This window comes from Cherax quadricarinatus, chromosome 17, assembly GCF_038502225.1.
Source record: "Cherax quadricarinatus isolate ZL_2023a chromosome 17, ASM3850222v1, whole genome shotgun sequence".
NCBI lineage: Eukaryota > Metazoa > Arthropoda > Malacostraca > Decapoda > Parastacidae > Cherax > Cherax quadricarinatus.
The window spans coordinates 26152028-26165235 of NC_091308.1; the positions used below are offsets into that span (position 1 = coordinate 26152028).

The 13208-nt window shown below is 39.5% G+C and overlaps 1 protein-coding gene across 1 annotated transcript in view; it reads left to right on the forward strand.

Annotated features, from left to right (window-relative positions):
- The window catches only part of LOC128686467 (uncharacterized), a 464741-nt gene that overhangs the window by 282368 nt on the left and 169165 nt on the right, over positions 1 to 13208 (forward strand). Inside the window, exon 4 of the mRNA XM_070086004.1 lies at positions 11121 to 11263. Coding sequence (XP_069942105.1) covers positions 11121 to 11263 — 143 coding nt within the window. The remainder of the gene's footprint in view (positions 1 to 11120; positions 11264 to 13208) is intronic.

Below are 13208 nucleotides of genomic sequence, written 5' to 3' on the forward strand. Positions count from 1 at the left end.
GACCCACACCAGTCGACTAACACCCAAGTACCCATTTTATTGATGGGTGAACACTGGGCACCAGGTGACTTATTGATACCAGCCCCACATGGATGGACATTGCAGATCTTGCACTACTTCTAATGAAATTCCACTTGTTACCAGACACCGTCACTACTCACGTCTAATTTACTACGCACCTCTTTCAGTAACTCGCCTCATTAACCAACAGTCCTATCCACCACCTGTCTATGCTTTCTTCACGACGTCCAGCAAATAAACATCACTGACAGCCTGGCTGATTTGTATGTCATGTTGGTAGAATATGGAGGCAGTTTGCACATCACATTAGCACTGATGCGTCGGCTTAGCATAAGTAGGTCGGGGGACCCTTGCTGACCCGGCTTCACCCTGCCTCACCCTGCCTCACCCTACCTCGTTTAAAATGTCGCCTCCCTGGACACAACGTGTGGTTCTTGCTACAGGGTGTGAGGGATCGTTGATCAGGTGGTATACTGTGTGCAGGTGTAGTTACCTATATGTGTTCACCTAGATACATTCGCATAGTTGTAGTCATCTAGTTGTAGTCACCTAGATATATTCACTTATTAGTATACACCCGTTTGTACTAAACTGATTGTAGTCACCTAGCAGCATTCGTTTTTTTTCTGATTAAACAGCAGTAGTCATCTAGTTATATTCACCTAGATGAATTCATATAGGTGTTGTGTCCTAGTTGTACTCACCTAGTTGTTGTCATCTGGTTGTAGTCGCCTAGTTGCAGTCATTCTATTCAAGATTGATGGACTGAACACATCGACTCAAGGTTGAGGGACTGATTACCTCATTCTCCCCCTGTTCTTCAAGTTTCTCCTACGTATGGACTGATGAAGCCACTGTGTGGCGAAACGTTTCCTCAATAAAGATACCCAAGAGTTGCACATGTGTCTAATTTATCAACATGTCGGTTCTCTGAACCATTCGTCTACAAATGCAGTCACTTAGTTGTATTAATTGTTTGATGATGGGTTATAGATCACTGCCACTATTACTTTAGTCTCTCCGGAGTTTACGTTACCTTATATAAATTCTCTGAAACACGTTGTTTCCAGGTTTCCTAGTTCCTCAGTTATTAAGTGGCTACTGACCATCAAGGCTACTCCTATGTTTTCCCTATTTCTTATTATTTGGTAGCCCTCGGGGAATATCACATTTGTTATTATTCTTGAGAGTTTCGTTTCCGTGAGAGCTACAGTATCAGGGTATTTCTTTGCTACTCTCTCTCTCTTTTATGATTTCACACTTGGTAACTCCATTTGCATTTGAGTGCCACACTCTGATTTATCTATCTCTTACATTTCTTTGGGCATGCTGATTTCTTCCTTTGCTTCTGAAAATATTCAATAAGGAGACTATGTGTATCATGGAGTGGGTTTTTCTTAGATTGGTGTGTTTTTTCTTGAGGTGTGGGAAGGGTGAGGTTAGAAAGGGTGTGAGTGTTGGAATGGATACGTGAAATAGTGACTTGTTTTCTGCTGTTGAGGGGTGAGGGGGGGTATAAGCAAATATGAGTAGGGTCAACCTATCAACCTATCTTTGGTGAAGGTATTCTGTGGTGGTAGCGAGATGGCGTTTGCTAAATGCTGGTAGCAAAAAAAAAAAAATATCATCTCTTACACCATTTCTCAGCTATATTGCCCTATCTTTCTCAACTATATTACCCGATCAATAAAAAATATTCCAGGAAAGCTGGCTTACTACGCATTCCACAAACTGGTGATACAATTGAGGCTGACAAGTGGCATACATCTAACAGTCTGGCGAGTCCTCACCTCTGAACTTTCTCATCATGCTAGGCTGTCCGACCTCTGTAGACGTACCTATTATCAGGGCAGCAAGTCTGTTGTGCTTCTCTTGTATTCTTCCTTTTTTATATATTTTTTTTTAAATTATTTCGTTAACTTCACTTACTGTTCAATTTCCTTTTTCCTCCTTTCACTTCATATACACAAAATCTCCCTCAAGACACGAAACTCGGCGGTGAGGTTGAATATGTGTGTGTGTGTGTGTGTGTGTGTGTGTGTGTGTGTGTGTGTGTGCGTGTGTGTGTGTGAGCATGTGTATGCGTGTATGGCCTTCCCAATGATTGGCACTCGGTTGCCAACTATGACAACATTCTCCCTGTATTGCCCGCCCATCGACTATGTATCGGACTGCAGTTAGGTATCGGTGGAGCAGGCATTAATCTAGGGTGTAAATGTTTCCACCCAGTAAGTCGGATGATCCTGCCGGCCGCTTTCCTGCCTGCATTAAACCTCAGCCTGGGCACCCGATGCTCAAAAATACCATTCAAGGCTCGAGAAATTAAACCACTTTTTGTTGGGGGGATGAAGGGGAGGAGGCCTTGTGCTTTAATAATAGCATTTCAAACAGAAGGAGTGTGTGGTAATTGGATAGCGGCGGCATGTGTGAGGGAGGGGGCTCTGGTAACGCCGCGTGTCACCCAGCCTCGTACATTCACTCTAACTGGCCGCTTCATCTAACTTACTGCTTAATTAGCGTCGGCTGTGTGAGTAAAGTCGATCGATATCCCATTATATTCGTTGTTTCATTATTTTACGATACTTAATGGATGCATCCTTCACTACACAAGCGGATCTGAGGTGACTTCGTCCGTGGTAAACCTTACATATGTGAGTCTGAGGTGACCTTGTCCGTGGGAAACCTTACATATGTAGATCTGAGGTGGCCTCGTCCGTGGGAAACCTTACATATGTAGGTCTGAGGTGCTTTGTCCGTGGCAAGCTTTATATTTGATCTAATGACGTCATTCCGCTCTCGACGTTATTGGGCTCAAAACGTTATTGCGCTCGTGATGTCATTGTGCTCATGACGCAAGTCTCTCCGATGGAATTGATTGGCTTAGGAGTGTGTGACGTCAGCAGTCACCGGAAGGAGTGTGGCGTCGTCTGGTCAGCAAGATGTCAGTGGCGTCGTATCCCGGCGGGTGCGGCCCGCTGCGCCAGAAAACGCGTCTCTTGCGCCACTTAGCAGCGCAGTGTTGATGCAGCAGGATGCCAGGCAGCATCTCAAATAATAATACGCAAGCCAAAACAAATCAGGAAATACGGGAGCATAGCTATTTTTTCAATCATAGAATATCAAGGACATTGTATACATTGTATACAATGAAATGAAGGACCCCAGTGGAAATAAGTTACTGTGACTTTTTGGGGGGATTAACCTAGGTAATTTACACACATGTTACTAGGCGGCTGATAATTGTTTGTATGTGTACCTGTGCCTAAGTAAATTTACTGACAGATTATATGGAGCTCACGGGGCTCAGCTAGGGTTTGAAAACCTCGAGGGTATTTGAAACATGACTGTTGAAGGTTACTGTGAGAAGAAGTATAGCAGAGTCAAATGAATGTTGCTGAGTGTAGAATTGTTAGACCAACGTTCACACCTTTAACCGCACTGTTGTTGTGACTTTGTTAGTGCTGTGACTGTTAATGTTGTGACTGTTATTGTTGTGACTGTTATTGTTGTGACTGTGTTATTGTTGTAACTGAGTTATTGTTGTGACTGTGCTATTGTTGTGACTGTGTTATTGTTGTGACTGTGTTATTGTTGTGACTGTGCTATTGTTGTGACTGTTATTGTTGTGACTGTGTTATTGTTGTGACTGTGTTATTGTTGTGACTGTGTTATTGTTGTGACTGTGTTATTGTTGTAACTGTGTTATTGTTGTGACTGTGTTATTGTTGTGACTGTGTTATTGTTGTGACTGTGTTATTGTTGTAACTGTGTTATTGTTGTAACTGTGTTATTGTTGTGACTGTGTTATTGTTGTGACTGTGTTATTGTTGTGACTGTGCTATTGTTGTGACTGTGTTATTGTTGTGACTGTGTTATTGTTGTAACTGAGTTATTGTTGTGACTGTGCTATTGTTGTGACTGTGCTATTGTTGTGACTGTGTTATTGTTGTGACTGTGTTATTGTTGTGACTGTGTTGTTGTTATAACCTTGTTACTGTTATGACTGTGTTATTATTGTGACTGTTATTTTTGTGACTGTGTTATTGTTGTGACTGTGTTATTGTTGTGACTGTGTTATTGTTGTGAATGTGTTATTGTTGTGACTGTGTTATTGTTGTGACTGTGTTATTGTTGTGACTGTGTTATTGTTGTAACTGTGTTGATATTATAACTGGGTTATTGTTGTGACTGTGTGTTATTGTTGTAACTGTGTGTTATTGTTGTGAGATGTGTTAATTTTGTGACTGTGAGTTATTGTTGTGACTGTGTTATTGTTGTGACAATGTTATTGTTGTGACTCTTATTCTTGTGACTGTTATTGTTGTGACTGTGATATTGTTGTGACTGTGTTATTGTTGTGATTGTGTTATTGTTGTGTCCGTGGGTTATGGTTGTGACTGTGTTATTGTTGTGACTGTGTTATTGTTGTGACTGTGTTATTGTTGTGATTGTGTTATTATTGTGACTGTGGGTTATTGTTGTGACTGTGTTATTGTTGTGATTGCGTTATTGTTGTGTCTGTGTTATTGTTGTGAATGTGTTACTGTTGCGACTGTGTTATTGTTGTGACTGTGTTATTGTTGTGACTGTGTTATTGTTGTAACTGTGTTATTGTTGTAACTGTGTTATTGTTGTGACTGTGTTATTGTTGTGACTGTGTTATTGTTGTAACTGTGTTATTGTTGTGACTGTGTTATTGTTGTGACTGTGTTATTGTTGTGACTGTGTTATTGTTGTGACTGTGTTATTGCTGTGACTGTCTTATTGTTGTGACTGTGTTTTTGCTGTGACTGTGTTATTGCTGTTACTGTGTTACTGTGACTGTTATTATTGTTACTGTGTTATTGTTGTTACTGTGTTATTGTTGTGACTGTGTTATTGTTGTGACTGTGTTATTGTTGTGACTGTGTTATTGCTGTGACTGTCTTATTGTTGTGACTGTGTTTTTGCTGTGACTGTCTTATTGCTGTTACTGTGTTACTGTGACTGTTATTATTGTTACTGTGTTATTGTTGTTACTGTGTTATTGTTGTCACTGTGTTATTGTTGTGATTGTGTTATTGTTGTGACTGTGAGTTATTGTTGTGACTGTGGGTTATTGTTGTGACCGTGTTATTGTTGTGACTGTGTTATTGTTGTGACTGTGTTATTGTTGTGACTGTGTTATTGTTGTGACTGTGTTATTGTTGTGACTGTGTTATTATTGTGGCTGTGTTATTGTTGTGACTGTGTTATAGTTGTGACTGTGGGTTATTGTTGTGATTATGTTATTGTTGTGACTGTGTTATTGCTGTGACTGTGTTATTGTTGTGACTGTGCTAATGTTGTGACTGTGTTATTGTTGTGAATGTGGGTTATTGTTGTGACTGTGTTATTGTTGTGACTGTGTTATTCTTGGGGCTTTGTTATTGTTGTGACTGTGTTGTTGCTATAACCTTGCTACTTTTGTGACTGTGTTATTATTGTGACTGTTATTGTTGTAACTGTGTTATTGTTGTGACTGTGTTATTGTTGTGACTGTGTTATTGTTGTGACTGTGTTATTGTTGACCGTGTTATTGCTGTGACTGTCTTACTGTGACTGTGTTATTGTTTTTACTGTGTTATTGTTGTGACTGTGTTATTGTTGTCACTGTGTTATTGTGATTGTGTTATTGTTGTGACTGTGTTATTGTTGTGGCTGTGGGTTATTGTTGTGACTGTGTTATTGTTGTGACTGTGGGTTATTGTTGTGACAGTGTTATTGTTGTGACTGTGTTATTGTTGTGATTGTGTTATTGCTGTGACTGTGTTATTGTTGGGACTGTGGGTTATTGCTGTGACTATGTTATTGTTGTGACTGTGGGTTATTGTTGTGGCTGTGTTATTGTTGTGACTGTGGGTTATTGTTGTGACTGTGTTATTGTTGTGACTGTGTTATTGTTGTGACTGTGTTATTGTTGTGGCTGTGTTATTGTTGTGACTGTGTTATTGTTGTGACTGTGTTATTGTTGTTACTGTGTTATTGTGGTCACTGTGTTATTGTTGTCACTGTGTTATTGTGGTCACTGTGTTATTGTTGTCACTGTGTTATTATTGTGAATGTGTTATTGATGTGACTGTGTTATTGATGTGACTGTGTTATTGTTGTGACTGTGTTATTGTTGTGACTGTGGGTTATTGTCGTGACTGTGTTATTGTTGTGACTGTGCTAATGTTGTGACTGTGTTATTGGTGTGACTGTGGGTTATTGTTGTGACTGTGTTATTGTTGTGACTGTGGGTTATTGTCGTGACTGTGTTATTGTTGTGACTGTGCTAATGTTGTGACTGTGTTATTGTTGTGACTGTGTTATTGTTGTGACTGTGGGTTATTGTTGTGACTGTGTTATTGTTGTGACTGTGGGTTATTGTTGTGACTGTGTTATTGTTGTGACTGTGGGTTATTGTTGTGACTGTGTTATTGTTGTGACTGTGTTATTGCTGTGACTGTGTTATTGTTGTGACTGTGTTATTGTTGTGACTGTGTTATTGTTGTGACTGTGTTATTGTTGTGACTGTGTTATTGTTGTGACTGTGTTATTGCTGTGACTGTGTTATTGTTGTGACTGTGTTATTGATGTGACTGTGTTATTATTGTGAATGTGTTACTGTTGTGTCTGTGTTACTGCTGTGTCTGTGTTACTGCTGTGTCTGTGTTACTGCTGTGTCTGTGTTACTGCTGTGTCTGTGTTACTGCTGTGTCTGTGTTACTGCTGTGTCTGTGTTACTGCTGTGTCTGTGTTACTGCTGTGTCTGTGTTACTGTTGTGAATGTGTTATTGATGTGACTGTGTTATTGCTGTGAGTGTGGGTTATTGTTGTGACTGTGTTATTGTTGTGACTGTGCTATTGCTGTGACTGTGTTATTGTTGTGACTGTGTTATTGATGTGACTGTGTTATTGTTGTGACTGTGGGTTATTGTTGTGACTGTGTTATTGTTGTGACTGTGGGTTATTGTTGTGACTGTGTTATTGTTGTGACTGTGTTATTGTTGTGACTGTGTTATTGTTGTGACTGTGTTATTGTTGTGACTGTGTTATTGTTGTGACTGTGGGTTATTGTTGTGACTGTGTTATTGTTGTGACTGTGTTATTGTTGTGACTGTGTTATTGTTGTGACTGTGTTATTGTTGTGACTGTGTTATTGTTGTGACTGTGTTATTGTTGTGACTGTGTTATTGTTGTGACTGTGTTATTGTTGTGACTGTGGGTTATTGTTGTGACTGTGTTATTGTTGTGACCGTGTTATTGTTGTGACTGTGTTATTGTTGTGACTGTGTTATTGTTGTGACTGTGTTATTGTTGTGACTGTGTTATTGTTGTGACTGTGTTATTGTTGTGACTGTGTTATTGTTGTGACTGTGTTATTGTTGTGACTGTGTTATTGTTGTAACTGTGTTATTGTTGTAACTGTGTTATTGTTGTGACTGTGTTATTGTTGTGACTGTGTTATTGTTGTGACTGTGTTATTGTTGTGACTGTGTTATTGTTGTAACTGTGTTATTGTTGTAACTGTGTTATTGTTGTGACTGTGGTATTGTTGTGACTGTGTTATTGTTGTGACTGTGTTATTGTTGTGACTGTGTTATTGTTGTGACTGTGGGTTATTGCTGTGACTGTGGGTTATTGTTGTGACTGCGTTATTGTTGTGACTGTTTTATTGTTGTGACTGTGTTATTGTTGTGACTGTGTTATTGTTGTGACTGTGGGTCATTATTGTGACTGTGTTATTGTTGTGGCTGTGTTATTGTTGTGAATGTGTTATTGTGACTGTGTTATTATTGTGACTGTGTTATTGTTGTGGCTGTGTTATTGTTGTGACTGTGTTATTGTTGTGACTGTCTTATTGTTGTGACTGTGTTATTGTTGTGACTGTCTTATTGTTGTGACTGTGTTATTGTTGTGACTGTCTTATTGGTGTGACTGTCTTATTGTTGTGACTGTCTTATTGTTGTGACTGCCTTATTGTTGTGACTCTGTTATTGTAATAAAGTTGGTAGAATTACCGACAATATGTAAAGTAAAAGGACACAAGTGCAACTAATGTGACATTTATTGTGGCAACGTTTCGCTCTCCAGGAGCTTTATCAAGCCATTACTTGATAAAGCTCCTGGAGAGCGAAACGTTGCCACAATAAATGTCACATTAGTTGCGACTGTGTTATTGTTGTGACTGTGGAATTGTTGTGACTGTGGTATTGTTGTGACTGTGGGTTATTGTTGTGACTGTGTTATTGTTGTGACTGTGTTATTGTTGTGACTGTGTTATTGTTGTGGCTGTGTTATTGCTGTGATTTTGTTATTGTTGTGACTGTGTTATTGTTATGACTGTGTGTTATTGTTGTAACTGTGTTAATGTTGTGAGATGTGTTAATTTTGTGACTGTGAGTTATTGTTGTGACTGTGTTATTGTTGTGACAATGTTATTGTTGTGACTGTGTTATTGTTGTGACTGTGTTATTGTTGTGACTGTGTTATTGTTGTGACTGTGTTATTGTTGTGTCTGTGGGTTATTGTTGTGACTGTTATTGATGTGATTGTGTTATTGTTGTGATTGTGTTATTGTTGTGACTGTGGGTTATTGTTGTGACTGTGTTATTGTTGTGACTGTGTTATTGTTGTGGCTGTGTTATTGTTGTTATTGTGTTATTGTTGTGACTGTGTTATTGTTGTGACTGTGGGTTATTGTTGTGGCTGTGTTATTGTTGTGACTGTGGGTTATTGTTGTGGCTGTGTTATTGTTGTGATTGTGTTATTGTTGTGACTGTGGGTTATTGTTGTGACTGTGTTATTGTTGTGACTGTGTTATTGTTGTGACTGTGTTATTGTTGTGATTGTGTTATTGTTGTGACTGTGGGTTATTGTTCTGACTGTGTTATTGTTGTGATTGTGTTATTGTTGTGACTGTGGGTTATTGTTGTGACTGTGAGTTATTGTTGTGACTGTGTTATTGTTGCGACTGTCTTATTGTTGTGACTGTGTTATTGTTGTGATTGTGTTATTGTTGTGATTGTGTTATTGTTGTGACTGTGAGTTATTGTTGTGACTGTGTTATTGTTGCGACTGTGTTATTGTTGCGACTGTGTTATTGTTGTGACTGTGTTATTGTTGTGACTGTGTTACTGTTGCGACTGTGTTATTGTTGTGATTGTGTTATTGAGGTGACTGTGGGGTATTGTTGTGACTGTGTTATTGTTGTGGCTGTGTTATTGTTGTGACTGTGGGTTATTGTTGTGACTGTGTTATTGTTGTGACTGTGTTATTGTTGTGACTGTGTTGTTGTTGTGACTGTGTTATTGTTGTGACTGTGTTATTGTTGTGACTGTGTTATTGTTGTGACTGTGTTATTGTTGTGCCTGTGTTATTGTTGTGACTGTGTTACTGTTGCGACTGTGTTATTGTTGTGATTGTGTTATTGTTGTGACTGTGTTATTGTTGTGCCTGTGTTATTGTTGTGACTGTGTTACTGTTGCGACTGTGTTATTGTTGCGACTGTGTTATTGTTGTGACTGTGTTATTGTTGTGACTGTGTTGTTGTTGTGACTGTGTTATTGTTGTGACTGTGTTGTTGTTGTGACTGTGTTGTTGTTGTGACTGTGTTATTGTTGTGACTGTGTTATTGTTGTGACTGTGTTATTGTTGTGACTGTGTTATTGTTGTGCCTCTGTTATTGCTGTGATTGTGTTATTGTTGTGACTGTGTTATTGTTGTGACTGTGTTATTGTTGTGACTGTGTTATTGTTGTGACTGTGTGGTATTGTCGTGACTGTGTTATTGTTGTGACTGTGTTATTGTTGTGACTCTGGGTTATTGTTCTGACTATGGGCTATTGTTGTAACTGTGTTATTGTTGTGATTGTGTTATTGTTGTGACTGTGGGTTATTGTTGTGACTGTGTTATTGTTGTGACTGTGTTATTGTTGTGACTGTGTTATTGTTGTGATTGTGTTATTGTTGTGACTGTGGGTTATTGTTCTGACTGTGTTATTGTTGTGATTGTGTTATTGTTGTGACTGTGGGTTATTGTTGTGACTATGAGTTATTGTTGTGACTGTGTTATTGTTGCGACTGTGTTATTGTTGTGACTGTGTTATTGTTGTGATTGTGTTATTGTTGTGATTGTGTTATTGTTGTGACTGTGAGTTATTGTTGTGACTGTGTTATTGTTGCGACTGTGTTATTGTTGTGACTGTGTTATTGTTGTGACCGTGTTACTGTTGCGACTGTGTTATTGTTGTGATTGTGTTATTGAGGTGACTGTGGGGTATTGTTGTGACTGTGTTATTGTTGTGGCTGTGTTATTGTTGTGACTGTGGGTTATTGTTGTAACTGTGTTATTGTTGTGACTGTGTTATTGTTGTGACTGTGTTATTGTTGTGACTGTGTTATTGTTGTGACTGTGTTGTTGTTGTGACTGTGTTATTGTTGTGACTGTGTTATTGTTGTGACTGTGTTATTGTTGTGACTGTGTTATTGTTGTGACTGTGTTATTGTTGTGAGTGTGTTATTGTTGTGACTGTGTTATTGTTGTGCCTGTGTTATTGTTGTGACTGTGTTACTGTTGCGACTGTGTTATTGTTGCGACTGTGTTATTGTTGTGACTGTGTTATTGTTGTGACTGTGTTGTTGTTGTGACTGTGTTATTGTTGTGACTGTGTTGTTGTTGTGACTGTGTTGTTGTTGTGACTGTGTTATTGTTGTGACTGTGTTATTGTTGTGACTGTGTTATTGTTGTGACTGTGTTATTGTTGTGACTGTGTTATTGTTGTGACTGTGTGGTATTGTCGTGACTGTGTTATTGTTGTGACTGTGTTATTGTTGTGACTCTGGGTTATTGTTCTGACTATGGGCTATTGTTGTAACTGTGTTATTGTTGTGACTGTATTATTGTTGTGACTATGAGTTACTGCGCCGTTCGTGGACTATTCCCAGTGGATTATTATTATTCAAACTGGACAAATTTAGATTTAGAAAAGATAAAGGGAAGTACTAGTTTGACAATAGAGTTGTAGATGAGTGGAACAAGCTCAAAGGTAGCGTCATGAGAAGAGAACTTTAAACTGACAGCTGGTGATGTTACAGGAGAGCCGCTGTCAGCGCCTGTGTTGGTCGGTGCCAGGGAGATGTATGAACCATCTGAACTCATCAAGATTGGATGTCAGCCCAGACGACCCCTACACGACGACCACCAGCCCACCCTCCAGTGGTTCCTGGAAGGCAGTCAGGTACGTTCCTCTACAAGACGACCCCTCCCTCCCCCAGCCTACCCTCCAGTGGTTCCTGGAAAGCAGTCAGGTACGCTCCTTTTGAGGGTAGTCAGCTGTTCAGTGGTGTTCAGTCAGTGGTTTCTGAAGTTAATCAAGTCTAGTAGGGGCTCCCATAGTACTTAGAGGATAGCAGTGTGCCTAATATCTAAGAGTTCCCAGAGCTTTGGTAGCGAGATAGGTATTCTTCAGTTATTCGTAGAAGGTAGTGAGACCACTTAAGTAATGCTTGCAGTCGTAAGCTAGACTCTTAAACACAAAGAAAAAATGTGAAAATGAGTAATGTTTCGAACGAAAATAGTGTTATATAACTTGACAGTGAGCTCAGGTGTTTAGCGTGTCAGTCACAATTGTACAAATCTGCTTTCTTTTTTATGGAATTGGACACTCGACAGAGTATTTTTTTTTAATTCATGATAAGCGCTAATTACATGTGGATTACTCAGCGCCAGACGTAGTGGAAGTTTGATCCTCCGTCTGCTGAGCGCGAGACCTATTTAAATAAGTCGGTAGGATCAGGTCTTCCTCACGGCTCGACTATCAGTACAACTGAACTAACATAACGTGGATGATGCAGTATAACGTTGTGTGACTAATGTTAGGTTGGGCGAGTTTACATCAGCTTAAATAAGATTATGTCAGCTTAAATAAGGTTACGTCAGCTTAAATAAGGTTTGTTTACCACGGTCGTCTAAAAGTTTTTTGTCTTAGAATATTGGTAAACAGTTTGGTGGAGGCTCGCGTGTGGCGTTTCACTGCCACGGCTCCTCCCAGATCTTTGTTTATAGTTCACCTCAACCTCCTTCCCTCCCTCGCGCACTCGCTACTATTGGTTATTAACCTAAAAAAACAATAGAGCCAAAGTAAGTATCATGTGTTTTAAAGAACCTAGAACCAACATCTCTAATATTGAAGATTTTGTGGAGGTATCACTATTTCCCTGGTTAATTCTGACTCCTCTTCTCATAATGTACCTTACTCTCAGTCATTAATGTTTATAATTATAACCGTAATATTTAAAGGGGTGGAGGGATAATCCAGTGAAAGGCCTCGGTCAGATATCCAGAAGCTCCAGTGGAGGGTCATCATATGATTAAGACCCGCATCAGGAAATACCTGTCCTGTTTCCTAACGAATCATACATAACTTAACCTAACTCCTTGATCTACTGGCGCGCCTTTCCATTCACTCATTTTTATTTTATGGATCAGTGTTTGGTGGGAAGTCGTGTGATTTAAAAACCATTTACATAATATACGGATAGCATGATAACCTATGGGATATATCAAGGTATCTTACTAATGAAAATAAGATACCAGACATATTAAGCAAATATCCAATATTTGCTTACAGCCGATAAGACAACTGTAGATATAAATCCAGATGCACTCCTGAGGCCTAGTTCCTTGGTCTGTCGTGCATCCGTATGCTCTTGCGTTACCCTCCGCATGATGGATAAAGGCTGCACAATAAACTAGCCTCTTCGGCGGCAAAGTCTATAAAAAAATCCAATCACTGGATTCTTGTTGAGTAATGTGACGCTAACCTTGTAGCTAATTCCACGGAAATGGTGACACAGTCTCTTGAAAACTGAGAAGAGTACAAGCGTTGTGTCGTAAGTGCTGGCAACATTTGCAACATTTCAAATTATAGTGTTGAATATGTGAGAGAGAAAGATAGAGAGAGAGAGAGAGAGAGAGAGAGAGAGAGAGAGAGAGAGAGAGAGAGAGAGAGAGAGAGAGAGAGAGGAGGAGGGAGGGGGGAGGAAATTTAGCCTCATAAATTATAACAAAACAAAATCACGAAACGGACTGAATGAAAATGGAGGTAATGAAGCTTGAGCACATCTGCCAGGATCTGAACACGACTGGGGGAGCTTGAACACGGCTGGGGAAGCTTGAACACG